Source organism: Leopardus geoffroyi, chromosome B2 (assembly GCF_018350155.1).
Source record: "Leopardus geoffroyi isolate Oge1 chromosome B2, O.geoffroyi_Oge1_pat1.0, whole genome shotgun sequence".
NCBI lineage: Eukaryota > Metazoa > Chordata > Mammalia > Carnivora > Felidae > Leopardus > Leopardus geoffroyi.
This window is the reverse complement of record NC_059332.1, coordinates 57742270-57769913: the sequence shown is the minus strand read 5'-3', so window position 1 is coordinate 57769913 and position 27644 is coordinate 57742270. Positions and strand designations below refer to the sequence as shown.

General features: G+C 38.9%; 1 protein-coding gene across 2 annotated transcripts in view; it reads left to right on the top strand.

Moving 5' to 3' along the window:
• The window catches only part of LOC123608563 (protein eyes shut homolog), a 363718-nt gene that overhangs the window by 299073 nt on the left and 37001 nt on the right, over positions 1-27644 (top strand). For both annotated transcript variants that reach the window (XM_045498669.1, XM_045498668.1), the window contains 2 exons: positions 790-964; positions 24477-24649. In XM_045498669.1, the coding sequence (XP_045354625.1) occupies positions 790-964; positions 24477-24649 (348 nt within the window). The remainder of the gene's footprint in view (positions 1-789; positions 965-24476; positions 24650-27644) is intronic.

Here is a 27644-nt window from a genome sequence, read left to right as displayed (position 1 = left end):
ACCAATGACTAATAAATTTATTAAAAGGTTTCCAACCCCAAGTAAAACCGGCAAAAGGGCATTTTATTATTTATTTCATTTTAAAATGAAACATAATAATCTCTTGCATTGCGGTAACTGTGAAGAAGCAGGCATTCCAGTGCACAATTGGGGAGATACAATTGTGCGAAATATCTGTGACACTTGGGCACACTTCAGAGCATCCATACTGTTTGCCCTAGTTGTTTTACTGCTAGAAATTAATACTGAGAAAATCATTAGCAAATGCACAAAGATATACATATAATGATATTAATTATAGCATTATTTTTAATAGCAAAAAAGGTATAAATTAGTCAATTGTCCAATTGAGGTTAATTAAATATATAAAAGAATATTATGCCATCATTTAAAAATAGTTTATGCTATTAGGAAAGAGTTAGTGGTATTTATACTATACTAGTGTTTGGAATACTATATGCAATATAATTTAATGCAGGATTCTGTTTTTGTTTAAAAGAAAATACAGCTAAGCATAGAAAAAATTGTGCGTATATATGTATATTAATAATTAGTGGTATATAATATATATGAAAGTGTGAACTATTGTCTTTTCTAGAGTGTTGATATTATAGATAATTTTTATTTTTCTCTCCGTGCTTTTCTGTGTTTTTATAGTATTTTTCTCACCAATGACATGTATTAGTTTATGTCAAAAAAATGTTGCTTTAAAAATGAAAAATAATTCTCCTCTTGTTTTGTCTGTTTCTTCCAGCTTTGTAATATGATGTATTTTTGCCTTTCTTCAAGGTTGCATTTTCACTATTCAAGTTCGCACTGAGAAGAATGGCCACTTCAGAAGCCTGGGAAATCCTGAGGGCCACCCAGATGCTGGGCGCAGCATTAGCCAGTGTGACGTTTCTCCTTGCAGTTTAATGAAATGCAGCAATGGTGGGACATGTGTGGAGAGTGCATCCACTGTCCAGTAAGTACGATGTTACTAAGAAAGAAACTTGCAGATTATTTGCATGTTAAGTAGTATTCCACTCACACAAACTAGAAACACAGACTGATGTTCACATTTAAAATGTTTATCTGTTGGGGCATCTGAGTGGCTCAGGAGGTTAAGTGTCCAACTCTTGATTTCAGCTCAGGTCATGATCTTGTGGTTCATCGGTTCCAGCCCTGCATCAGGTTCTGCATTGACCGTGTGGAGCCTGCTTGGGATTCTTTCTCTCTCTCTCTCTCTCTGCCCCTACCCTGCTCTCATTCTCTCCTAAAATAAATCAACAAACTTTTCAAAATAATAAAACGTTTTTATGTCAACTTTATAGGTGTCTGGGCAACAAATAAAAGCAACTGGAAGAGGGTCAGAGCAACATTTATGCCATCTTGTCAATTTTTTTAAACAATAAAAAGGAATAACTGCATGTCATTCCAGACACCATGGAAAGTAATCTTACATTCATCACATTGAGAGTGTTGTCAGAAATATATATTTTTTAATTTTTTTAATGTTTTTATTTATTTTTGATACAGAGAGAGACAGAGCATGAGCAGGAGAGGGGCAGAGAGAAGGGGAGACACAGAATCTGAAGCGAGGTCCAGGCTCTGAGCTGTCAGCACAGAGCCCGACGCAGGGCTTGAACTCACGGAGTATGAGATCATGACCTGAGCTGAAGTCGGACGCTAACCGACTAAGCCACCCAGGCACTCCCAGAAATATTAATCATACAAGGGTTTGCTTATTGGGATTTGCTTTCATGTTGCATATTCATATTTCATACTGAACTCCTTCAGAAAGGGTCCTCTCTAGGTGGACCCTAGCAAAGCTGTGTGGTGTGACTTCTGAACTACTTTAGTATGAAACAAAACATGGACCTGTTGAGTGGGAAGAACAAAGGAATGTTGTCTTGTAAAGAACTTCTTTTATTGAGCATCTCCTCGGTGTGCAGGTAATATATGAGGGTGCTCTGGGAATATGCCAAATAAAGAGGAAGTAAGCACTCCATCCTTCAATTTCTTCCACTCTGGCTATTCAGTTTCTTACATCCTAGCCGTTCTCTACATGTATGAGACAACTAGAAAAGTGATCTGCCCACTTTTGTCCCACAGGACATGTCAGAAGGCATGATGCACTGCACAGCTAATTCTAGCTCACTGCAAAGCAATTCAGGAAATGGGATACCAGAATATCCCCTAGGAGACAGGAGTATAGATGAGCACACAGTCTTACAAAGCCTGAGTGAATCCCTTACCTCCCCTAAGCGGTTCCCTTCCACCAACCTTCCACTGGAAAATAATCAAAAGCAAAGTGCAAAGTTCAAACAACTGCTAATTACAATGCACGGGGCTAGTGAGAAAACGCTTCTTGTTGGAGGAGAGGAGATTGTCATTAGATCTTACTCTTTCTTACCCCAAACTCTCCAATGACTTCTTAGGACATGTAAAATAATACCTAAATCTTTGACCTTAACCGATAAGGCCCTATGTGGTCTGGCCCCCGCAGCCTCCTGGGCCTTCTCTCTTACTCCGCACTCACTGTGCTCAAGTCCAGTTAGCCTACTTCTGTCGTTAGAACACAGCTCATTTCTGCTTCTAGACCTGAACGCTGTGTCTTCATTCAGGGAGTCCCTTGCCAACAGTCTCCATTTGTCTGCCTCCTTCTTATCACCTCCTCAGAAAGGTGCCCCTTAGATCAACCCAAAACTATCCCTCCCTCTAATCATTCTCTATCACATCATCATATTTTACTTTTCCCATAATATATTATTCTCTAATTTATTTATTTGTTTGCTTGTTTGTATGTTGATTATTATTTTTCCCTAAACAATGGGTCTGAGCTGTCACTCTACCATTTTATCCCTCATACCTTGAAGAGTTACCTCTCATAGAATAGGCATTCATTAATTATTTGTTCAGTTAGTGAACCAATAAGTAAATGTTCAATGAAAAAAGTAGAAGAAATCTTTATTCCAAAAGTTTTAAGCAAAAGTGCAAATGTAAGGACAAGCAGGGTGACCCCATGATGGTCATGATAATGAAGCCAAATTGACTAAACAGAATATTTTAATTAATTAGCTATGAAAAATGGGACAGATGGAAGGATGGGAAATATACATGATGGATAACAGATTTGATTGTCCTCAAGAATGAGATATAAACCATTCCTGGACAGGAAAAAGTCATGGTAAAGACAGTCCTCTTGATATCCCTTTGCAGCATGGATGTATTGGGGAATCACTAGGAGACAGTTTTGGAAAAATCTAAGCATATTATGAGGGGCCTGGTTCTAAGAAGTAACCATAGAGGTGTCTGGGTGGCTCAGTCGATTAAGCATCCGACTCTTGGTTTTGGCTCAGGTCATGATCTCATGGTTCGTGAGTTCAAGCCCTGTATTGGGCTCTGTGCTACTTAGGATTCTCTCTCACTCCCTCTCTGCCCCTCCCTTGCTTGCACATGCTCTCTTTCTCTTGTTCCCTCTCTCTCAAAATAAATAAATGAACTTAGACAAGAAAAAAGAAAAGAAAAGAAAAGAAAAGAAAAGAAAGAAAAGAAAAGAAAAGAAAAGAAAAGAAAAGAAAAGAAAAAAGAAAAAGGAGGGGAGGGGAGGATGGGAGAGGAGAGGAGAGGAGAGGGAAGGAGAGGAGAGGAGAGGGAAGGAGAGGGAAGGGAAGCCATAAAGGGGTACCTGGGTGGCTCAGTAGTTTAAGTGTCCGACTTCAGTTCAGGCCCTGATCTCACAGCTAGGCTCATGAGTTCAAGCCCCACCCCCACCAGGCTCTCTGCAGTCATTGCAGAGCCTGCTTTGGATCCCCTGTTTCTCTCTCTCTGCCCCTCCCCCACTAGTGTGCGCATGCTCTCTCTCTCTCTCTCTCTCTCTCTCTCGCTCTCGCTCTCTCTCAAAAATAAACATTAAAAAAAAATAGAGGGGTAGCCATAAAAAAGGAAAGAATTAGTTTGAAGATATTGCAGAAATATATTCATTATGACCTATTGCTTATGATTGTGAGTGCAGGGAGGGTCAATGGGGAGTCAAATCTAAATTATCAAATCCAAAACAAGTATGAAAAGGCTTGATGTGTTCTGGGATGTCTAAGACACCTGATGTGCTAAACAATAAGCTAAAAGCAAAAGCCCATAGAAGTACGAAGGACAAAATCTGAGGGTTGGGACACCACCCTCACAGAGTAATATACTTTGAATTAGCTCAACCATTATGATTTTATTGTTACTTCTTTACAATTTCTAATGAAACCTTTAGGCTGGCTTTACAACTTATGCATTCTAATTTGCTCTACAACCAAGTTTAATTATTCAAAAGAACAAATTTACCTCACTTTATCTAAAGAAATGTCATTCTTCAGGTAACCTACTAAGTGTTTTTGTTATCTTTTAATGTGATAATAAATAAACTGATAGTAATAAAGAATGTGATAATAAAGAATGTAAGACAGTAAGAAAGCATGGGAAATTGAAGGCCCAAGTAGGAAATTCACTCTAATTCCTCACTATTCCATGTAGAACAAAGGGCTTAACTGTTGCCATTTAAAAGCCACAAGTGTTGGGGCACCTGGGTGGCTCAGTCAGTTGAGCATCTGTCTGACTCTTGATTTCGGTTCAGGTCATGGTCTCAGGGTTCATGAGATCTAGCCCTGCATTGGGCTCTGTGCTGAAGGTGCCTAGCCTGCTTGGGATTCTTTGTCTCCCTTTCTCTATGTCCCTCCCCCACTATCTCCCTCTCTCCAAATAAATAAACTTTTTAAAAAATCTAAATAAATAATAAATAAATAAATGCCACACGTTTTAATTAGAAAATATAGTGTCAAGTGTAGACAGACACCTAGAATTATTTGCCAATTATTTTGACTAATATACAAAATTTTCTTGAATTGTGATAGTAAAAGTAATATCATACAATCGCACAGCAGTTTTTGGCTAACAGAGCATTTTTTGCATACATTATTTTCATTGCTCCTAATCACACCTCCCCAGATTAGTCAAGGCAGACATTCTAGTCCCAATTTAATGGATGGGAAACAAAGCCCCAGAGACTGTGAGTGAATCAAAAGGATAAAACCAGCACCTTAAAAGTAGAACAGTAGGACCCAAAACCAAACTTCCTTGTCTCTGGGTCAAAATTCTCTCCAGAATCTAAATAATAAGAAACGAATTTAAAAGCAACTAATAATACAGGTAAGGTAACAAAAGTTTTTTTTTTTTTTTTAATTTTTTTTTTTCAACGTTTATTTATTTTTGGGACAGAGAGAGAGACAGAGCATGAACGGGGGAGGGGCAGAGAGAGAGGGAGACACAGAATCGGAAACAGGCTCCAGGCTCCGAGCCATCAGCCCAGAGCCCGACGCGGGGCTCGAACTCACGGACCGCGAGATCGTGACCTGGCTGAAGTCGGACGCTTAACCGACTGCGCCACCCAGGCGCCCCAACAAAAGTATTAAGTATCTCTTTACCTGCTGGATGTAATCTGTTCATTTATTTTTAATTTTTTTTTAATCAAGTGTCTTCAGTGGACACTTCATATGTTCTCCAAATTGGGAAGTACCTTGCCTCGTAATAACAAAGACCCTGGGGGGTTCATAACCTCCTGTGTGGGTGGAAAGCGGGACCTTATAATCTCACATGAGAGCTTTGACTTGAATAACAAATGGACTTGCTTCATGCTGACACATTTGTTTATAGGATTCTGAAAGCTTTCTTACCAAAATTGAGACCAATGTTTGGGATTTTCTTATGGAGATAACAACGAAATGTTTACTGTATTAACTACTACGTGTAAAGCACCACCGTAGAGTCAGAAGTAGCTCTTGGGAGTACTATATAATAACATTAAAAGGACAGCTCCCTGAATTTGAAAGAGGTAAATTTTATGGTCTTTAAATTATTCCTCAATAAAGCTATTTAAAAATATTAAGGTTCCCACTCATGGACTTTCAGCTCTAGTGGCAGCATTTTACAGAGAATTTTATTCTTTTTGATAAGTTTTGTAATTCTGCTCTAATCTCAGTAACAAGAATCCCCTGTTTAAAAGAAGATGTTTTCTTTGTAATATATGCTTTTCCATGGTGTTTAAGAAGTTTTCCTCTATCTCAGGCTTTTAACTTTACATGGCTCTACACTTCTGTTTTTTTCCTGAAGCAGAGTACTATTAAATTGAATTTCTGGGCACCGTTCTAGGCAGATCAAAGCTAACGTTCAGTCTTTTTCTTCAAAATAACTGACACGCAAGATAAAACGTTTTTTAAATGCTCAAGAGGCAGGCCCCAACCCAGAAGCATAAATTTCATGGTGTTCGGAATAAATTTTAAAAGAAAAAATCTCAAAGCCGGTCAAAGCACCTTAACAATGCACAGCTGAATGGTACAAGTTTTTTTCAAAAAGAACTCAAAATGCTTCCTTTGGTTCCATGCATCACAGCCGGGAGTAGGAGGCGCCATTGGTACATACGGGGAGGTCTTGAGCCAAGGAAGGTGGGAGGGGGGGCCTGATATGGCTGGGACCGCGCTGGGGATTCTGTAAACCCCTAAACGCCCTGCTTCTCTGCTCCATGCACGTCAGCATCCACAGATCCAGCTAATGCAGTTTCTCCGATGAGGGTATAATAAGGCAGAGTTCATGTAAGGCCTTTATGCTCTTGGGATGAGCTCTGATGCAACAGAGAACCAGTGAGCTGTTTCTATTGTTAGCAGCCAAGGATTAAAAAAAAAAAAAAAAAGATTTGTTAAGTTGTAACTTATCTATGTACATGTGTTTTGTACAACATGTTTTTAAGCTGATTTTACTTCATTTAATTTGCACTTTGCTTGACCTTTGTTAAAAACAAGACAACAGGCCCAAAATGGAGTTGCTTATGCTACACCCCACATCACCAAACCCAGACCTGACTTAATTATGGTTAGGCTTTCCCAGAAATGGGATCTTAAACCAGTCACTCAGGAATTGCCTGATCAGCGCCAGTTAGACAATCTGCCTGATAGACCCTTGCCATCCCCTAGAGGGAAGTGACTTTGCAATAAACAGTCTGCTTTTTGGCCATCCTGCTTTCCTTATTCCCACCCCTTCTGCCTGTAAAAGTCTTTCATTTGGTACAGCTCCTGGAGCTCCTCTCTATCTGGTATATTACAGGCTGCCCAGTTCAAATCAGATGTTCCTCAGATAAACTCAAAATTCTTTTTTTTTAATTTTTTTAATGTTTATTTATTCTTGAGAGATAGAGAAGACAGCATCCGAAGCAGGCTCCAGGCTCTGAGCTGTCGGCACAGAGCTCAATGAAAGGCTCAAACTCAAGAACTGTGAGATCATGACCTGAGCCAAAGTTGGATGCTTAACCTACTGAGCCACCCAGGTGCCCCTAAACTCAAAATTCTTAATATGCCTCCGTTTCTTTTAACACCTGAAAGTCATCTTTTGGTGATGACTGAGAAGAATGTGAAGTGTGTTCCTTTAAGAAAAACACAGTGTAGGAAAAGCAAAACTTACAAAAACAAGCTAAATATAAATATGAGCAGCAGTAAGTACAATTGGAGTTTGGAGAATGTGGATGTAAGAGGTGAAATGCACCCAAGATTTATACTAACCTCATAAATGAGGCCTATTTACAACATAAATCTATCGCTGAGCACCAGACCTCACTGATCCTGCGTTTCCTGATTCTTTTTTGGCTCACAGATGTCTGAGAATAAGGTGAGATCTAAAAATCCTTTCCTCAGAAAAACAAACATACTAAGGACACAAAAATCTGTATAAAATTTTGGAGGTTTCCAAATTCCATAGAGCCCAGTCATACATGCTCCAGGGCCCCCCAAACTCTCCAAATTAAGAATTATTTGCCCATTTCATCCTCTTCTTTGATTTCCAGTGGCAGTGCTTCGTGCAGTCTAACCAGTGATCCTCTGCTGGATGGTACGACCAATCGTTGGCCAACTAGTACCCTGCTCCCTAAACTCTCCTCATTGTAGAGCTTGCCAAAAATTATGCTCACGTCTCTTTCCTGCTCAACATGTTCCTTAGGCTTTCATCTGTTGTTCAAGGTGTATCATGGCCTGCTGTCACCCTCTCTGCTCCTGCTTTTCTCCCTGCTCATTATTCCAGAGAATTGTATGATTCTCGCTGGCCCCTCAACTAACACTCCCTCCCCAAGCAACCAGCGGGTGTAACCTGCCAGGTAGCTCACTACCTTGCATGTGGTTTTCTTCCTTTCCCTGTGACTTTGTTTTTCTCTCACTCTTGCTTGCCAGGCAGAATACCCCTTCCTTTCCTTGGAATTGCTTTTATTTTATTATTATTATTTGAGAGAGAGAGAGAGAGAGTACAAGCAGGGGAGAGGGGTGGAGAGGGAAGAGTACAAGTGGAGAGAGAGAGAAAGAGAGAGAGAGAATCATAAGCAGGCTCCAGACTCAGCACAGAGCCCGACAGGGAGCTAGATCCCAGGATTCTGGGATTATGACCTGAGCAGAAATCAAGAGTCAAATACTCAACCAACTGAATCACCTGGGTGTCCCTCCTTTGAATTGCTATTAGACTGTGTTTTCTAGAGCCTACAAGTTAAGTATGGCCTTAACTTCTTACCTATAAGATGAAGGAAAAGTTCAAAAAAATTGTCTAATCTAATGTTTATTTATTTTTGAGAGAGAGAGCAAGCATGAGTGGAGGAGGGGCAGAGAGAGAGGGAGACACAGAATCTGAAGCAGGCTCCAGACTCCGAACTGTCAGCACAGAGCCTGAGACGGGGCTCAAACCCATGAACCGTGAGATCATGACATGAGCTGAAGTCGGACAGTTAACCAACTGAGCCACCCAAGCGCTCCAAAAATTGTCTAATCTAATGGTGAGGCTGTAGAAAAACAGACACTGTTGTTTACCAGAGCAAACTCTATTTGTTCAAGCACAAGACGTTTATCACTAGGTATCTGATTGGTAAAGCTAGAGAACATTCATACAATGGAGGACACAGCTATAGAAATCTTTATATATTGCTGTGTTGCTGTGAAGTGATCCTCAGGATGTATTAAGTGAAAAACAGTAAGATAAAGAAGTATGTAAGAAAAGGGAATGATAGATATAGATAAATAGATATAAATACATACATACAGGTATATATAATACACATATACACCTGCTCATATTTTTCTGAGTAAAAAAAAAAAAAAACAGAGGAAGATTACGGAAAAAAAAAATTATAAATGGTTACCTGTAGCATGAGGAAGAGAACAAGGAGAAGTCACGGGGATGGAAGCCAGACTTTGAAAAATATAGTTTGCTTCATAGTTTTTATTTGGAGCTAAGTAAATGTTTCACCTGGAAAAATAAAAAAAGAAAAGGAGTAATTCTTAAGCATTGAAAGAAAATAAAGAAATAAATGAATCTAACTGTGTTTCAAGTTGGTGGCATAACCTAGGAGAGATTTAATGCAATTAACTTTAAAACTGACCATAAAGTGGGTTATATCTTAGTGGTGGCATTAGTATCATTTTGTAACTACAAATGAAAATAGCTACGTAACTTGATGGATGGATGAATGAACAGATGGATCTAAACCAAATGAGTAATTATGTTAATATTTCTCATTAGGAACCAAGATATTCAGCATAAGATAAAAGAGATACATAAAATCAAAGAAGTAAAAATCTTCTCATTTTTTATTTGAACTAGAAATAACATGAATTCATGACTTAATTTTTCTCTTTCTAAAGTTCTTATTTCCTAGCTGTGTCCACCAAAGAAATCTAGAAACAACATAACTCAGTAGCAATGAAAACTCTAGTACCAAAAGTGTTAGCTCCAAATGCTGTTTTTCACAAAAAATAAACCCAAACTTCAAAGAACTAAAAAAAATAAAAATAAATGTATAATTGTACATTCAACTCTGGGGTAGGAAATGTATGATATGATCCTGGATGTCTTTTTGTACCTGAGAGCAGGAGAGTGGTCAAAGACTACTACGGTCCTTTTAAAAGAAGACAGAAGCCAACTTAAAGAGACTCCCACTGGCCAAAGATGGGACAGTTTCAGAATCCTAGAGAATAATGGATTTTAACATACCGATATATAAAATACACATAGTTGTGAGGGTACTCCATAGATACATTCTACCAAGGGATTAAAAAGAAAAATAAATTTGGCACCTATGGAGATTGCTAGTGTACCACTCATTATTCTGAAATTCGACAAAGGGGAAAGATAGATAGGTTCAACCTTCCTTTTCTGTAAAAGTCTATTTTTGAGTATAGTAGCCGGCCTCCAGGTGGCCCTCCTGAACACATCCTTCTGCAGTCCCCTCCCACACTGAGTAGGGCTGACTTGTATAAATAATAAGTAATTCTGGAAATGACAGCTTGTGACTTCAAAGTTAGATAAAGAGTCATTGGCACTTCTGCCTTCCTTAAATTGTGAAATTTAAGGATTAAATGATTCTGCCCACTGAGCAGTTGTAATAACGGCCAGATTCTATTTTATATAGTCCCCCTGGCAGTTGTGTAGGGAACAAATTTGCAGCTGGCAAGCCTGAAAACAGAGTAGCCTATTATGAGTCCATAATAATAATATAATAATAATAATAATAATAATAATAATAATAATAAAATGGCTATTATTGTCTTAAGCCTATAAGGTCTGGGGTAATTTATTATGCAACAATAGAAAACTAATACTAAATAATATTAACTAGCCAGATAATTGATGAGAAGTAGTTCTTACCAAACTGAACTAATTTAAGTGCAGAATGAATAATAGAAATTAGAAATATCACCATTTTGTAACCACCCCAGAAATAATGGCTGTTTGAATCATTTAGTGAAATCTTGACAGAAAACTATACAATGGTTGGATCAAGCTAATCCACTTAACTAATGCCACTTGAACCAACTGGCCTGTCACAATTAAATGTAGAGCAAACAGTATATGCCTCCTGATCCGATGTCATTGCAACTACACAATACCATCTCTAAAGTATTAAAAAACCTGAACATGAATCTAATCAAGCCTCTATATCTACAAGACTATGAGAAATAAAGGCAATAGAGGAAAGAAAGTTAAATGACATTATAAGGATATAAATGGCCAAATCCAGAATATGGCAAATTCTGCTGGACAAATAACAAAAATCATATGGATGGAAAGAAATGCAGAGGGACAATTTTTATCTAGGTAACAAGCCTTAAGATACATTCTATGCAGATGCATTTGTGGGACTTGCTTGGATCCTGATGAACTGTCAAAAAAAAAAAAAAAAAAGAAACAGCAAAGAAATGTTTTTGAGACAAACATAATTAACTAAACATGAAAATTAGATGATCATAAGGAATTAATGTTATTTTTGTTGGGTATGATACTAGTATTTGGTTGTGTTTTTTCTTAAGTTTCTTATCTATTAGTGATATATACTGAAGTATTTACAGCTAAATGGGATTTGCTTCAAAACATTTTGGCCAGGACACCTGGGCAGCTCAGTGGGTTAAGTGTCTGACTCTTGATTTCAGCTCAGGTCATGATCTCATGGTCTTGAGATCAAGCCCCAAGTCCGGCTCCATGCTGAGTGTGGAGCCTGCTTGGGATTCTCTCTCTCCCTCTCTCTCTGTCCCTCCCCGACTCATGTATGCTGTCTCTCGCTCGCTCTCTCTCAAAATAAATAAACATTAAAAAAAATTTGGGGCCAAAAAAAGAAAAATAGTAGACAAAGAAGCAAATGAAACTAAAGAGCCAAAAACTGATCACTTGAAGCTAAGCTAGAAGGATGTTTATTAATACTTTTTTCCTACTTTTGTGTATGCTTGAATTAAAAAACAATAGTACATATAATATATACTTTGTCTAATTTGTAAAATTCATAAAGTATAAAATAAGAATATACTCTTGATTCCACCAGTTACAGATAACTACTTTTAAAAGGTGGGGATTTTTTTTTAATATGAAATTTATTGTCAAATTGGTTTCCATACAACATCCAGTGCTCATCCCAACAGGTGCCCTCCTCAATACCCATCACCCACTTTCCCCTCCCTCCCACCCCCCCCATCAACCCTCAGTTTATTCTCAGTTTTTAAGAGTCTCTTATGGTTTACCTTCCCGCCCCCCAACCTTTTTTTTCCCCCTTCCCCTCCCACATGGTCTTCTGTTAAGTTTCTCAGGATCCACATAAGAGTGAAAACATTTGGTAACTGTCTTTCTCTGTATGACTTATTTCACTTAGCATAACACTCTCCAGTTCCATCCACGTTGCTACAAAAGGCCACATTTCATTCTTTCTCATTGCCAAGTAGTATTCCATTGTATACATAAACCACAACTTCTTCATCCATCCATCAGTTGATGACATTTAGGCTCTTTCCATAATTTGGCTATTGTTGAAAGTGCTCCTATAAACATTGGGGTACAATGCCCCTATGCATCAGCACTCCTGTATCCCTTGGGTAAATTCCTAGCAGTGCTATTGTTGGGTCATAGGGTAGATCTATTGTTAATTTTTTTGAGGAACCTCCACACCATTTTCCAGAGTGGCTGCACCAGTTTGCATTCTAAAAGGTGGGGATATTTTATTCCAGTCTTTCTCCGCCTTCAGTTCTTAGCTACCAAAACTACACAAATCCACTATTTGATGCCACCTATGGAAAACATACTTGAAGGATGTAAATTCTAAAAGAAGTTCATACTTTCTGTTCCTTTATCATTTAAGTAGCAAGAAAATAACAGAAGTAAGAATTCAGTGTAGATTTTAGCAAGCTTCCCAATTACTGTGCTTTAAGAGAAATACCTTTTCTCTCCTGGTTTTTGTGTAACTCAGATGTCAGTTGCTTTCTACCAGAGCCTTGAGATCTACATAAACCGTGAAAGCCCAAAGATCTTTCCAAGATTAATGCAGATTCCAGGATGATTGCGTATGTCTCACTTCCACCCATGCAGAGTCTACTCTGTACAATGTATGCCTAAAAGTGACAGCTTATTTGATTTCTACTAAATTAACAAAACCATTCACACTTTGAGATAGATCAGACTGTTTATACTTGTGCAGAGAAAGGGGATACATGCAATGATTGAAGGGAAATGTTTATATTATGGTCACCTAAACAACTTCCAACTTATGTTTTGGTCATCCCATCACTGCAGAAAAAAGATATGGCCACTCCACAATACTTACTCTTCATCTGCTTGTCATTGCTTCATTTTGCTCTAACTGATTGCCTAGGTTAGAACAAACCAAATTTCCCTTCTGGCCCCAGGCAGAGCAGTCTGCCTATCTTCCTGTGGTAGTCCAGCCTCATGCTCCCATGACTGCAGCTATGATCCACCGTCCACTCCAAACTCATGTAAATAGTTTCCCAAAGACAGTTCTCTCGCTAAGAGGAATTGAGTCCAACTGCTAACATAAAATAATGTTTAGGTCCTTACACTTGGACAACAGAAACATTAGAACTGAGGCTCACAGAAAACGACCAGTACTTTTACTAGTGTGTAAAGGTAATTTCATCTCATCCTTCTACACTCTGTGAGATGTCATCAAAGAGTTTGTTGAGTGATCTCACCAGCAAAGAAAGGAAGCGCCTGGGTGGCTCAGTCAGTTAAAGCATCAACTTCAGCTCAGGTCATGATCTCACAGTTCGTGGGTTCGAGCCCCACATCAGGCTCTGTGCTGACAGCTCAGAGCCTAGAGCCTGCTTCAGATTCTGTGTCTCCCTCTCTCTCTGCCCCTCTCACGCTTGTGCTCTGTCTCTTGCTATCTCTCAAAAATAAATAAATGTTAAGAAAAGCTTTTAAAAAGAAAGGAAAGCCATGGGGAAATTCAGCAGGTGGAGTGCTTGTAACGACCCTTCCTTATAAGCATATTTGGTCTTAACATGCCATCACATTCCACTATACAGTAAGGTCTATTTGTTTTAGTGCTTATTTGCATATTTTTCAAAGCCTCAAATTTTGTGCATGTCATTTGACATCCAGTAAATTTTGGCAGGTAAAGTGATATCCATCATATCACACTTACCTTATTCTCCCAGCTTATTACTGAAATGGAAGTAAGTCATAAAGAAAAGCAAACTGACATGAATGAAACCATTGAGCACAACAGATGGCCTAAGGAGGAGATTCAGGTATGTTTCTCTTTCCCTTCAAATTGCAGAGAAATACTTTGTGTATACAGAAGTGGAGTCCTTTAGTCTATGTGACCATCTATTGCTAAATAACATGCATTAATCCCACTTTTAATATGAGTTTATTATCACATTACATAGATTTCATTCTAGGTACTATGTCTGTGATTTTGCTCATGCACATAAAACCCACAAATCTGTAACCATAATTTTCTTACATACCCAGCTCAAGCTAAATTTGCTCCAAGAACTTTTTCTTTTTTTTAAGATTTTATTTTTAGTAATCTCTACATCCAATGTGGGGATCAAACTCACAACCCCAAGATCAAGAGTCACATGTTTCACCAGCTGAGCCAGCCAGGCACCACCCCCCTCCAAGAATTTTTCCTTTCTGTTCTCCTCTCATAATGTTGTTTCTAATAATTTGCCCTCATTAGCCTTAATATAGAAAAAAGAATCTCTCGTATGCAAAACAGTAAGAATCTATGTGATAAACTGAAAAAGTAGGTTAAGCAGCGGTTATATTTCTCTAAGTCTCTGTTTTTCAAGTGCACACTGAAAACTAGTAATTGCATTTACCTCGTAGGGTTAGTTATGGGTGTTAAGTAAGTTCCTACCTATGAAATACTTAAAATGGTTCCTGGAACTACAGTGAGGCCCTAATAACCTTTGAATACTATATTTTACATATCTATATTTCATACAAATAATTTGTTATAAATAAAATATAATATAGGAGGCAAAACTGTGTTTTCTGCTGTGTATTCTGTGTGTACCCTGGTAACGATGTGGAGTGGGACATCATACTAGTCCTTTGGTGAATATTTAGTAAGAAAGTGAATGATGTTTAAGTGATATTCAAACAAAGAATACTAAATCTTCCATTATCTCATTTCCAGTTTAACTTTTATATGTCAATGTTCACCTTAAACTTCAGAAGTCTCAGAATTGCCTAATTACAAGAAAATGAAATTCTTCATGTTGAATATCTGTTGTAACAAGAAAAAATTAATCCATAGATGTTTCTAAGCTATGACATTAGCATTAAAGCCCAGTTCATCTGCAATTTAGAAATTTAAATCAGTTTCATCCTAAATGCACAGATGTAAAATAATTAACTGTATTAGTAAAATACTCCAGTACTCAACTCTTGATTGCCACCGTGACCAGCTGTTACTCATATTTCCAAAGTGCCTAACACTTTCTTCTGCGTTATCATTCCTCCATGTTTAGAGACAAAGGAGCCCACAAACTGTTCTTTAGGTATTAACAACTGAGGATAGCTAACATTTTTGGAATGGACTTAAGATAAGAAAACAGTTCTATGTATAATATCAATGATTCTTCAGTATCTTTTGAATATTCTTAGCTATCATATAGTAAATGCTTCAGCCATTTGCTGTTCTACTTAATTCACAAATCTGTCCTATGTCCTCACATCTCATCAAGTTCAAGAGCCATGTCACTAGATACTTAAAGGGAAAAAGCCTTTTTATCACCTGCTGTCACTTCCAACTCCGGAGAGCTAAAAGAAGATTTTTATATTTTGCTGTTAAACTACATTCTCCAGATGTCTCTATTCCCAATAATGGCACCATATTCTTTCAGTCATTTTCTTTTGAAACCCCAAAGATTTCCATAGTTTGAGAGACATAGAACGGCACTTAAATGTATGGACTTCCTCACCCATTACTCAGCCATTCAATTTGCTTAACTTCTCTGTTCCTCAAGTTCCTCCTCTGCAAAATGAGGAGGATAATAGTATCCTCCTAATAGGGTCACAAGGAGGATTAATTGAATTAATACATTTAAAGTGCTAATAAGAGGGGCACCTGGGTGGCTCAGTTGGTTAAGCGTCCGACTCTGGCTGAAGTCATGATCTCACAGTTTGTGAGTTCGAGCCCCACATTAGGCTCTGTGATGACAGCTCAGATCCTGGAGCTTGCATTGAGTTCTATGTCTCCCTCTCTCTCTGCCCCTCCCCCACTCATGCTCGCTCGTGCTCTCTCTCTCTCTCTCCCAAAAATAAACATTTAAAAAAAATTTTTTTTACATTATTAAAGTGCCAAGAAGAGTGCCTGGCATACGGAAGGCCCCAGAAAATGTTTGCCATTACTATTATCTTTCATTGTTTTTTTAAATTTTATTTTGTTTTGTTTAAATCTTTTTTTTTTTTTTTTTGAGAGAGAGAGATAGTGAATGGGGAGGGGCAGAGAGAGATGGGGAGAGAGAGAGAATCCCAAGCAGGCTCCACACTGTCAGCACAGAGTCAATGTGGGGCTCAGACTCCTGAACCATGAGATTATGACCTGAGCAGAAACCAAGAATCGGACGCTTAACTGACTGAGCCACCCAGGTGACCCTATCTTTCATCTTTCAAGCCAACATTTATCAGATGTTTGTCATATCTGCTTCCACCTCTCCATCCTCAAAGCCATTTCCCTGTCCAGGTCTCTTTGCATCCATCCACTTCTTTGTTCCCCAGCCATGACTTATTGATTTATTCCTCAGACACTCGATGAAAATTACTATATGCCAGGAACTGGCTTAGGCCCTGGGATGATAACAGAGCAAAACAGAGCTGATCTCTGCCCCCATGCAATTATCTAGTGCAGGGGTCACAAACTATGGCCTATGGGCCAAATCTGATCCATCACCTGGTTATCCCAATAAAGTTTTATTGAGATACAGCCATGTCCATTCTTTTGTGAATTGTCTGTGGCTATTTTCAACAGTTGGCAGAGTTGAGATGTTGCAACAGAGTCTACATGGCCACAAAGCAAACTATACTGCCAAAGTTTGCCAACCCCCATTCTAGGGGCAAAAATATAGTAAGATCCCACTAAGGTTAAACTTACATCACTAGAGAGTTGGTTGTTACACAAGGGGTCATCCTATACATACCAAATTAATATTCCTAAAATATGCCTCATCAGTCATGTCCTTCCCCATGTCTGTCACTTAAAAGTTGAACTACCTCAGCCTGTTATTCAAAGCCCTTGAATTCTAACCCTTTTCCAGCCTAAGCTTCTACTGCCTGTCCTTCTCCATACACTCATTCATGTAGGCAAATCTTACCTCAGAAGCTTCCCTGAACTCACTAAAATTGCTTAGGTGTCCTTCCCATGGGTTCCCATAGTACTCATTTTAGCACCTGTCACATTGTATTTAAATTGTCTGCTCACTAATCTGATCCTCCCAGAAAGAGCAAGTAAGTCCTTGTGGCCAAGAATGGGGCCTTCTGTGCTGTGGAATGCTCAGTACTAAGCACTATGGCAGACACTTAGCTTGTAAAAATAATAGTAACAAATATTCTTTAAATGAATGAATATCTACCTCTCTTTGGTGTTGCTCTCCTTTTTCCACTCTATGGACACCCCATCTCACACACATACCTGTCCAAAATCTACTTTTCCTCAAGGAAAAGTAGTAAATATGTGGTTAAAAGAAAAAAATTATAATGAATTAACTTCAAGGCTTAAAAAAATATTGTCATCCAAAGTAGAGAATAATGAATAAAAATTTGAGACTTTTTATTATCTACCTTTCACAGTGTGCTAAAGAAGCCAAAAAAAGGAACGAGAAGAAAAATCTGATCTTGCACAAAATCATTATGATGGAAATGTTCTTAAGATACAATGTAAGAAAGGGGCACCTGGGTGGCTCGGTTTGTTAAGCATCTCACTCTTGATTTCAGCTTAGGTCATGATCTCACAGTTCGTGAATTCGAGCCCCACATCAAGCTCTGCACTGACAGCACAGAGACTGCTTGGGATTCTCTGTCTTCCTACCTCTCTCTCTCTCTCTCTCAAAAATAAATAAATACAAATTTTTAAAAATATATATATAATGTAAGAAAATAGTATATGGTACTTGAATGTAATATTTTTAATCTTTAAACATATACCTAATTGCTTCAGACCTAACAATTCTGAGAGGAAGCATATGAGCATTTATTTTAGTTAAGATTTATTTTTCAAATAAGTTTATAACATCTGTATTATATTATGCTTGATATGATTTAAGCTATATTTAATATAAAAATATTTTACCATTGTCATGTGTGTCTATAAGGCAATGAGATCAATTTTGTTTAGCTCTTTTTTACGTTGATAAAAATGACCCACTAGATGGCGCAGTCATCATAAAAAAGTAATGATATTAGAGTTTTGGTTTTGTGTGTGTGTGTGTGTGTGTGTGTTTAGAGTTTTCTTTTTATATAAAAATTCTTACAGCTTTGTTTCTTTTATGAAATTGGTAATACAATATATTTTGGGCTTGGGTTTTTTTGTTTTAGAATCTATTAAATAGGAAATCTGTCGATTTGAACAGGAGGAGAAAAGGAAATTTATTTTTAAAAATAACATTTATAGGAAAACAGCCAAAAGGGCATATAGTGCATATCATGCCTATCTATGTCAGGAAGCAGGTGAAAAGGCAGTTTGTGCCAGAACGGCTGTACACATACTCTAAACTCCCGAATTCTAAACTTCATTATATAAAACACCACTTGAAACATGTATCAGAACCAGTCATTTCAAACCTGTCATTTCAAAACCTGAAGTCATTTCAAACCTGAAGGTGAATAGGTGCATTTAGACGGTTGCAAATGGATGGTGCCCACGCGCATAAGGCATCCAAGCTCAGGCCACCAACTGTCAGGGGTTGAGGGGGAGCATCCCCATAAAGGTGGCAGGAGAGGACTGTGAGCCAGAAGACGTCTATTTTTGTAGAAAAGTCTTTCCATATTTTATGCTCTTGGAGCTCTTCAAACGGTAACTAAAAATCTTTATGATCATTATGTAAATTTGTAGCAGATTAATCCTGTATTTTGTTTTCCTTCATTTTGGAGAACCTTATGCAACTTCTCAAACTTTTTTTCTTTTGCACAAATGTTAACTTAGATACAATAATTGTGTATGTTTTCTTTCATCAGGACTCAGCTAAATACCCTACTTAATGAAATGGCAATATCCTCAGAAGTTTTTGTGTGCTCAGTTTTTTGTTATTTTGTGTATGTGCCTAAGCCTCTACCTGTAAGTTCCAAATAGACAAGAATTTTTGTTTTCAGTTCCTCCCAACACCAGAGTCTAACAGTCATTGGTGAACATGGGTGCTGACGTTCCTTTTGTTCCCTGAGTTATTCCCCACGCTGGTTTCTGGGTTCTGGCAGCACTTCTCTCTGCCACTCACTTGGTTCTCAGCGAACGCAGCGCGTGGTTCTTACTCTAGCACACCTCGCCTCTACCTGGGCCACAGCTCGCTCCTTATACATCTTCTGCCCATCCTTTATGACTAGTCTTATACACATAGTAAGTACTAAAAAAAAGTTGTGTTTTTTTGTTTTTTAGAGAGAGAAAGAGAGAGCAGATACGCAGGTACTCAAGAGTGGTGGGGAGGGGCACCTGGGTGGCTCAGTCGGTTGAACGTCAGACTTGGGCTCAGGTCATGATCTCACAGTTCATGGGTTTGAGCCCCCTGTCAGGCTCTGTGCTGACAGCCCGGAGCCTGGAGCCTGCTTCGGATTCTGTGTCTCCCTCTTTCTCTGCCCCTAACCCGCTTGCATTCTGTCTCTGTCTCTCTGAAAAATCAATAAACATTTAAAAAAATTAATAAAAAATAGAGTGGTGGGGAGCGGGAGAGGGAAAGGGAGAAAGGGGGAGAGAGAGAAAGAGAGAGAGAGAGAGAGAGAATCAAGCAGGCTTTGTCCCACAACCGTGAGATCATGACCTGAGCTGAAATCAAGTGCTGGATTTTCAACTGACTGAGCCACCCAGATGCCCCCAAAAATATTTTTTTAAGTTGATAACATGAATTTGGGTGAAGCATAAATGTGATTAGACTGCCAAAAATGCAGGAAAATATAGGAGTTTGAAATGAATATGTTCTTGGTAAATATGTATAGGCAAACATTAAGTCACCTTATTTTATTTTATTTTTTTTTTCAACGTTTATTTATTTTTGGGACAGAGAGAGATAGAGCATGAATGGGGGAGGGTCAGAGAGAGAGGGAGACACAGAATCGGAAACAGGCTCCAGGCTCTGAGCCATCAGCCCAGAGCCCGACGCGGGGCTCGAACCCACGGACCGCGAGATCGTGACCTGGCTGAAGTCGGACACCCAACCGACTGCGCCACCCAGGCGCCCCAAAGTCACTTTATTTTAATAAATAATTACTGGGTCAATAATAAACAAGGAGCCTGTAAAATATTTCTTATTTTCAATTATATACACATGTATTATTTCAGGAGCACTCTCATGAACTGATGACAGGAATGTAAATTAGCACAGTTACTATGGAGGGCAGGTTGGAATATGTATCCAAAGCCTAGAAGTCATGATGATATTTAAGTTTATCCCAAGGAAATGATCATAGATGTGCACAGAGATTTAGCTATAAGAGTTTTATCACAGGGTTATTTGTAGACAGTGAAAAATGAAAAACATACTATCTCACAAGTGACTACAAGAATAAAGTATATTTTATCAAGTCAGTGTGAAATAACATTCAACCATTGTATGTGAGATTGTGGAAGAGAAGTTAATGAGTATGGAATAAAAGGTTATTTATAGGCAGTTCTATTTGTGGAACTGTGGGCTATTATACATCTTGAGTGACTTTCCCAAGTGGAAATGTTGAAATCTGAATAAGATAAAGTGTATTCTTTCAGAACACTATTACCTGAAGTGAAAACAACACATCTTTTATATCCCAAATGAAATGAAAGCAAGACTCTGGAAAGTGAGCATCAAGCTGGCTTTTGCCCTGAGTTCCTGCTAAAACACGAAGCATGTATAACGTACCCTTTCAGGGCTGCACAGGTTACAGACACCTAATAGCATGTTCCTCACAGGCCTCAGACTCCAAAGAGCTGCACCAGCCGTGTAAGAACAAAAGAAAAATAAACCTTATTTTAGACAAGGAGAAGGCAAGGAAATTTGCCTATCTTGAACCTTAATTTGAAGGGAAAGGTGTAAAATAGCAAAGCACTAAAAATAGCCAAGATACTCCCAAACAGAAAAACAAGATAGCAGAAGTTGTCACTCTAGTTATGAAGACCTATTATAAAGAAGGAGAAATTAGGGGTGCCTGGGTGGCTCAGTCAGTTAAGCGTCCGACTCTTGGTATCAGCTCAGGTCATGATCTAGGTTTTGAGTTCAAGCCCTGCAGCCGCTTGGGATTCTCTGTCTTCCTCTCTCTCTGCCTCTGTCTCTCTCAAAATAAATAAACATTTAAAAAAAAAAAAAGAGGGAGAAATTAAGACAGTGTAGTGTTAACAGAAAGTTAGAAAAGTACACTAACGAAACAGGATAAAGAGGCACAGGACAGTGCATAAGGTTCTAGGTAGGATGGTTCATCCATGATGCAAGACTATATGCCATTAAAAAGAAAGAAGCAGGGCACCTGGGTGGCTGAGTTGGTTGGACGCCTGACTTTGGTTCAGGTCATGATCTCAGAGTTCAGAAGATCAAGTCCCATATCGGGCTTGTTGCTGTCAGCACAGAGCCCACTTCAGATCCTCTGTATCTACACCCCCCGCCCCCCCAAAAACTAAAAATAAAAACACATTAAAAAAAAAACAGTTGGATCTATATGTACAGATTTTAAAAAATCAGGTCACAGTATTAATTTTTAAAAACTCAAGTAGTTGAGTAATATGCGTACTATGACCCCAATGTGTTAAAACAAACCTCGCTAACCTATGTGTAACATGGACAGGGCTCATGAGTGGAAAAGGATGAACTGGTCAATGAAGAGTGCTCAGACTATTGGTCATCCGTACGGAAAACTGTAATTGGATCTCTTAACTCCACAGCAAACATAAAAAATAATTTCAGATGTATTAAGACTTACATGTAACAGGAAAAAAATGATAATAGTCTGAGGAGACAACATAAAATAATAACTTTCTGACCTCGGAATAGGGAAAGCTTTCTTAAATAAGTCACAAGAAACGCAAACTGTAAAAGAAAACATTGAAATTTCAACTACAAAAAATAGGAACTTTCACTCATGAGGTAATATAGTATTGACAATGTAGCAGCTACATGCATCAACATAGTGAATCCCAAAACATAATTCTGAGTGAAACGCAGTAATTAAAGAATACATACAATATCATTTCATTTATATAAAGTTTTGTGAAAGAGAAAACTAAAAACTCTGTTTTCTTCTAGGAGTTTTACAGTTCCAGGTCTTATATTTTATAATTCTTTAATCCATTTCAAGTTAGTTTTTGTAGGTGGCTAAAATAGGGATCCAGTTTCATTCTTTTACATGTAGATATCCAATTTTCCCAGCATTTTTCATGTTAAAATTTTCTTAGAGGAAGTAGTGGAAAGATACCTGCCAAGTGCTAAAAAAAAAAATGTCAGCCTCACCATGGTCAGAGGTTACAGGTGATTTTGATTTTCTTCTTTGGTTTAATCTCAATTTTATGAAGCTCTTAACTATTGTTTCTATAAAATGATAGAGGTTGTTAATAATGTTTGCAGAAAGAGTGTTCATTTTCCTTCCTGACCCCTCCACGAGGCATATAATGTATTGATATTGACATATATTGTCATATTACCTAGAGGGGACTACAGAAGCTGCCCTCTATCCTCAGAATTTGTGAGGTTTTTCTAGCCTAAAGAAAAAACGGAACTGAAGGTACTTCTGTTTTCTACCTGCCTTGTCTTGACTTGCTCACTCTCAGAATTATACTATTGGTGATGCTGTCAACAACCCCAGCAGTGCTGTTCATGTCATCTGTGTCTGTAGTTTGCCAGTAAGTAAAAACCATTGTAATAAACTGAGAACAAGTGTGACCTGGAACTCATGGATGTATTCATAAATTTACTTTTGTTTCTCGCTGTCTTTTTAAACCTGCTTAGAAGGAGTCATCCTTTTCTTTGACCTGGATTAAAACCTGGGGAGGTCTTGGGGCGCCTGGGTGGCTCAGTCGGTTGAGTGGCCGACTTCGGCTCAGGTCATGATCTCGCAGTCCATGAGTTCGAGCCCCATGTCGGGCTCTGTGCTGATAGCTGGGAGCCTGGAGCCTGCTTCTGTTTCTGTGTCTCCCTCTCTCTCTGCCCCTCCCCTGTTCGCGCTCTGTCTCTCTCTGCCTTTCAAAAATGAATAAATGTTAAAAAAATAAAGTAAAAAAAAAAAAACGGGGAGGTCTATTGAATTTTCTGCTCCAACTTAACTAATGGACACTTTCATTCGCAAATACCTCTCAATGCATTAGTTCAGAGGGTCCGCTTCAAAATACTAACAACACTTCACTCTTCATAACTGTTGGCCTAAACCTAGCCAGGGCTTACCACATGAACCGAAGGTCTGCAAAGAAGGCACGATCTGTTACTGCTGTCTTTCCCCAGTCTAGTGATTTCTGACTCAGCACCATGCACCACATCCTGGAATGGGCTTCCTTGACTTGCACCATTGTCTGATGGTTTAGTGCTCCCTGGGCCTGGCAGGGACGTAAAGTAACCCTTTCCATCATGTGCCCTTAGTGTAGGGTTGCCATATGAAGGGGGGGGAACACAGGACACCCAAATAAATTTGAATTCCAGGCACACAACAAATAATTTTTAGTATATCTCAAATGTTGCTTGTCTGAAATTCAAATATTGCATGGGATATACTGAAAAATTATTCATTGTTTATCTCAACTTAATTATATGTCCTACATTTTATCTGGCATCTCTACCTTTGCTCTTTTTTTGGGTTCTTCCCAATATCACTCTCTAAACCCAGACAAGGTCTGTCATCAAAATGGGAAGTCCCCTTTACCTCTTAGATTCTGCCCCAGCCATAAACTGACTGCCTCTTACTGTTGAGGTCTCTTCAGCTACCAGGATACCCTCTGGGCAAGATCCCTTTTATATGTCCCCAAGCTGATCCTCAGTCGGAGTGCCACAACCCATCCCTGGGATTCACTGCCATCTGCCTGGCCTCTGGAGGGATTCAAAGTACCTTTTGCAGCCCAAGGAGCTGGATCTACGTGTTCACCAATGTGAGGGAATGTATATCAAGCTGAATTTCTTTCCTCCAGGCTTAAGGTTAGGAGGCAGTAACTGTGTTCACTGCCTCTCCCTTGGTGGTGATGTGAGGCAGGGAGAGGGGACTGTTCTGTCCAAAGAAATGATTCTCTAAAATCTCTCTCAATATCCACATGCTGAACCTTTTAAAATTTTTGATGTGGAATCCAGTAATCCTATAATCAGTCATTAGCTCACTTTCTTGACAGTTTGGATCCTGGTAGTTTGAATCATTACTTGCTTTGATGTACAAAATCTTTTCTATCTTGGAACCTCAGTGACAATTGCCGAGTTAACATCAGGATGATACACAGTGCATATCCATCTCTGCTCAAGTGCTCAAATCCTGCGGCCTTCTTTCTCAACCAACAGCTGTGACTGCCTCCCTGGGTGGAAAGGAGAACTCTGCACGGAGACAGTTTCCACCTGTGACCCTGAACATGACCCTCCACACCACTGTAGCAAAGGAGCAACTTGTGTTTCATTGCCTCATGGGTATACCTGTTCCTGTCCTCTGGGAACCACTGGAATCCACTGTGAACAAGGTAAGGCAGAATTTCAACTCCTGCTTGTTCACAAATTAAGTCAGTTTCCTTTTCAAAAAGACAATGAAAAATGTATAATAATCCTCGGCTTGCATAAGATCTGGATTTCCTCCACATTTACAAGTGCACTACAGGATAGGAGGGAGTGGGTGGAATAGGGCCGTCTTGTTCTCTCCATCATAGAGACAAACCCAGGTCATTTCTCTGCTGTCCTCCTTGCAGCCCAATAGCACAAATTCATCTTCAGGAGAAGAACGGTGGTTCTCTACTGCCCATCATCCCCAAACCACAAGCGACAACTCCACACCGCATTTAATGCTTTCTCCTCCTAGAACTTCCCTGACCATCTCTGCCTACCCCAGCCTTTACAGACAAGACTGGGTTAATAGAATGCTGCCACCTTTAAACCTCCTCAATCACGCCATAACCCTCTGCTAAAGCTCTAGGAAGCCTAGAACAAGAGAACTTCTCAGGTGAACAGTGACCACAAGCACAAGGTCTAAATGGGGACCTTGGAAACTGAGTCCCATGGAAGAAATGAGGAAAGCATACACTGCTTAATATCTCAAGTCTTGCATGGGGCGCCTGGGTGGTGGAGTTGGGTAAGCATCCGACTTCAACTCAGGTCATGATCTCACAGTTCATGGGTTTGAGCCCTGTGTTGGGCTCTGTGCTGACAGCTCAGAGCCTGGAGCCTGCTTTGGATTCTGTGTCTCCCTCTCTCTCTGCCCCTCCCCTGCTCGCAATCTGTCTGTCTCTCTCAAAATAAATAATAAAACTTTTTTTTTTAACACATCTCAAGTCCTTCAGCTTCTAAAAATCAATACTTAATACTTCATTTTGTCATATTTGGTGTAGTTCTAAATTTCTCAGCAAAACTGGTCTAGAAGAAGACTCCATAACGCCATGTTCAGAGTCCTAACAATTCAGTTGTGTAACAGGCACAGTTGTGTTACCCTAAGGCTAATAGAATGGCCTGACTGAAGCTGCCCAGCCAGCCAGTCAGGATCCAGCTGCACAACTCAGGTGGGTCCTGTTGTTCATTTTGTTGCCACCTGCTGGCTGCTATCTTGTCTAGTTTAAATATCAGTAGGGATGATTCTGGATCTTGGGGCTGGCTGGGACTTAAAAACAGTGTGGCAAGGAATCCAAACTCGCAGTTAAGGAATATGATGAGATGAAGCCAGAAAAATAGGGGGACATAGAGTTTTACCTACTATCTCCTGGCTTCCTGAGATTGGAGAATCCACTATTATTCTATCCCACCTCACCCTCCATCCAGAAGATAAAGCTTTAGCCTTTATTTCCCCTATTTAGGAACAGAGGCTGGCATAGAAGGACAGGAACCAATCATCAATTGTGTTATATACACCTTTGCATAATTTGGGGGGGGGGGTATTGTAATATATTCATATGTGTGGTAAGAACTAATTGAATCTCTCTCAGATCACTTTATCAAATATACTAATGCAAACATTTTTTATCCTATGTCCTTTGAGATTCTGTGAGTGTTTAACTCTCATCCAAAAGTCAAAAGTGTTAATAAATAGAAGACATTGGAGATTTAGAATACCAGTGATTTAGTGACAGAAATTTTTAATCATGTCTTAAGGTGTGACTATAAAATAATGAGATACAGTTTTGTGCCTGGCTTATGGAAATCAGTCTTTTTCATAATGACATATGGCAGATCTTGATCTTTTTTAAATGCCTGTTCTTAGTTCCTAGAATTGCCACACTCCATCCTGGTATAGGAATTTTATTCATACTCTTTCCTCTGCCTTAAATGCTCTCGTGTTCCTCTCCACAGTTAGCTAACACTTATTTATCCTTCAGATTTCAACTCAGACTTTACTTCTTTAGGGAAGCATTCCCAGATTTCCTGTCATAGAACTGAGGGCAGTGACCATGCCTGTTTTTGTCTATTGTTGTTGAATCTCTATCACCCATCACATAGTGCAGATCAAAATATATATATATATATATAATATAATAATATAATATAATATAAAATAATAAAAACTGATTGTGATAGTTTTCAAGAAATAGTTCCTGACTTTAGTGAAAAGTGAAGTACTTGAAACTTTACCAAGATGATGTACCTCTATTACTCCCAAAGAGATAGCTATTAGAAAGTGAAAGAAATAATAAGACAAGTTCACAAAAGGGCTAGTGACTATAACAATAGGGAAAGCTTAAAAGCTCAAATGCTGAAAGCCTAGGGGATTAACCCAAATTTTGAGTGGGTGTATATAAATAAATAATATTGGTATGTATATAAATAAATTATATAGAGAGATGGTAGATTAGAGAGGATAGATGATAGGTAGATAGATGAAAGAGATAATCAATAGATAGATGAGAGAGAGGGAAATAATGACAATAATAAAATTATTTCATAGGGAGTTTACAAACTATGATAAAAGCTGCCAAAAAAATTATGTCACTCCCATAATTTTCCTTCTTCCTCTTCTATTTCCACATTCCAAGAAACCTTAAGTCTTAGAAACAAAATTAATTGAACTGCACATGGAACCTCAGACTTACAGCTTTCATACCTGCCTAGTTTTATGACCACCTTTTTTTTTAAGTTTATTGAATTATTTTGAGAGAGAGAGAGGAAGAAAGAGGGTGCACAAGCAGGGGAGGAGCAGAGAGAGAGAGAGGGAGAGAGAAAATCCCAAGCAGGCTCCACACTATCAGTACAGAGCCCCACTCGGGGCTTGATCCTATAACTCTGGGATCATGACCTGAGCCAAAATTCAAGAGTCAGATGCTTAACCGACACAGCCACTCAGGTGACCCATGACCATCTTTATTGTAAGTAAGCCCCACCCCTAATACAAATCAAAACTCATGTTTACAATCTCTGAATGAGAAGAAACCAAAGTGCAATTGCTATTTAAATCTGATGAAGCTGTGAAGGGTAGGGATGGTGAAACGGTGTCATTTGCCTCAAAAATGCAGTCTAGCATTAGTAACCTTTGTTCTTTTC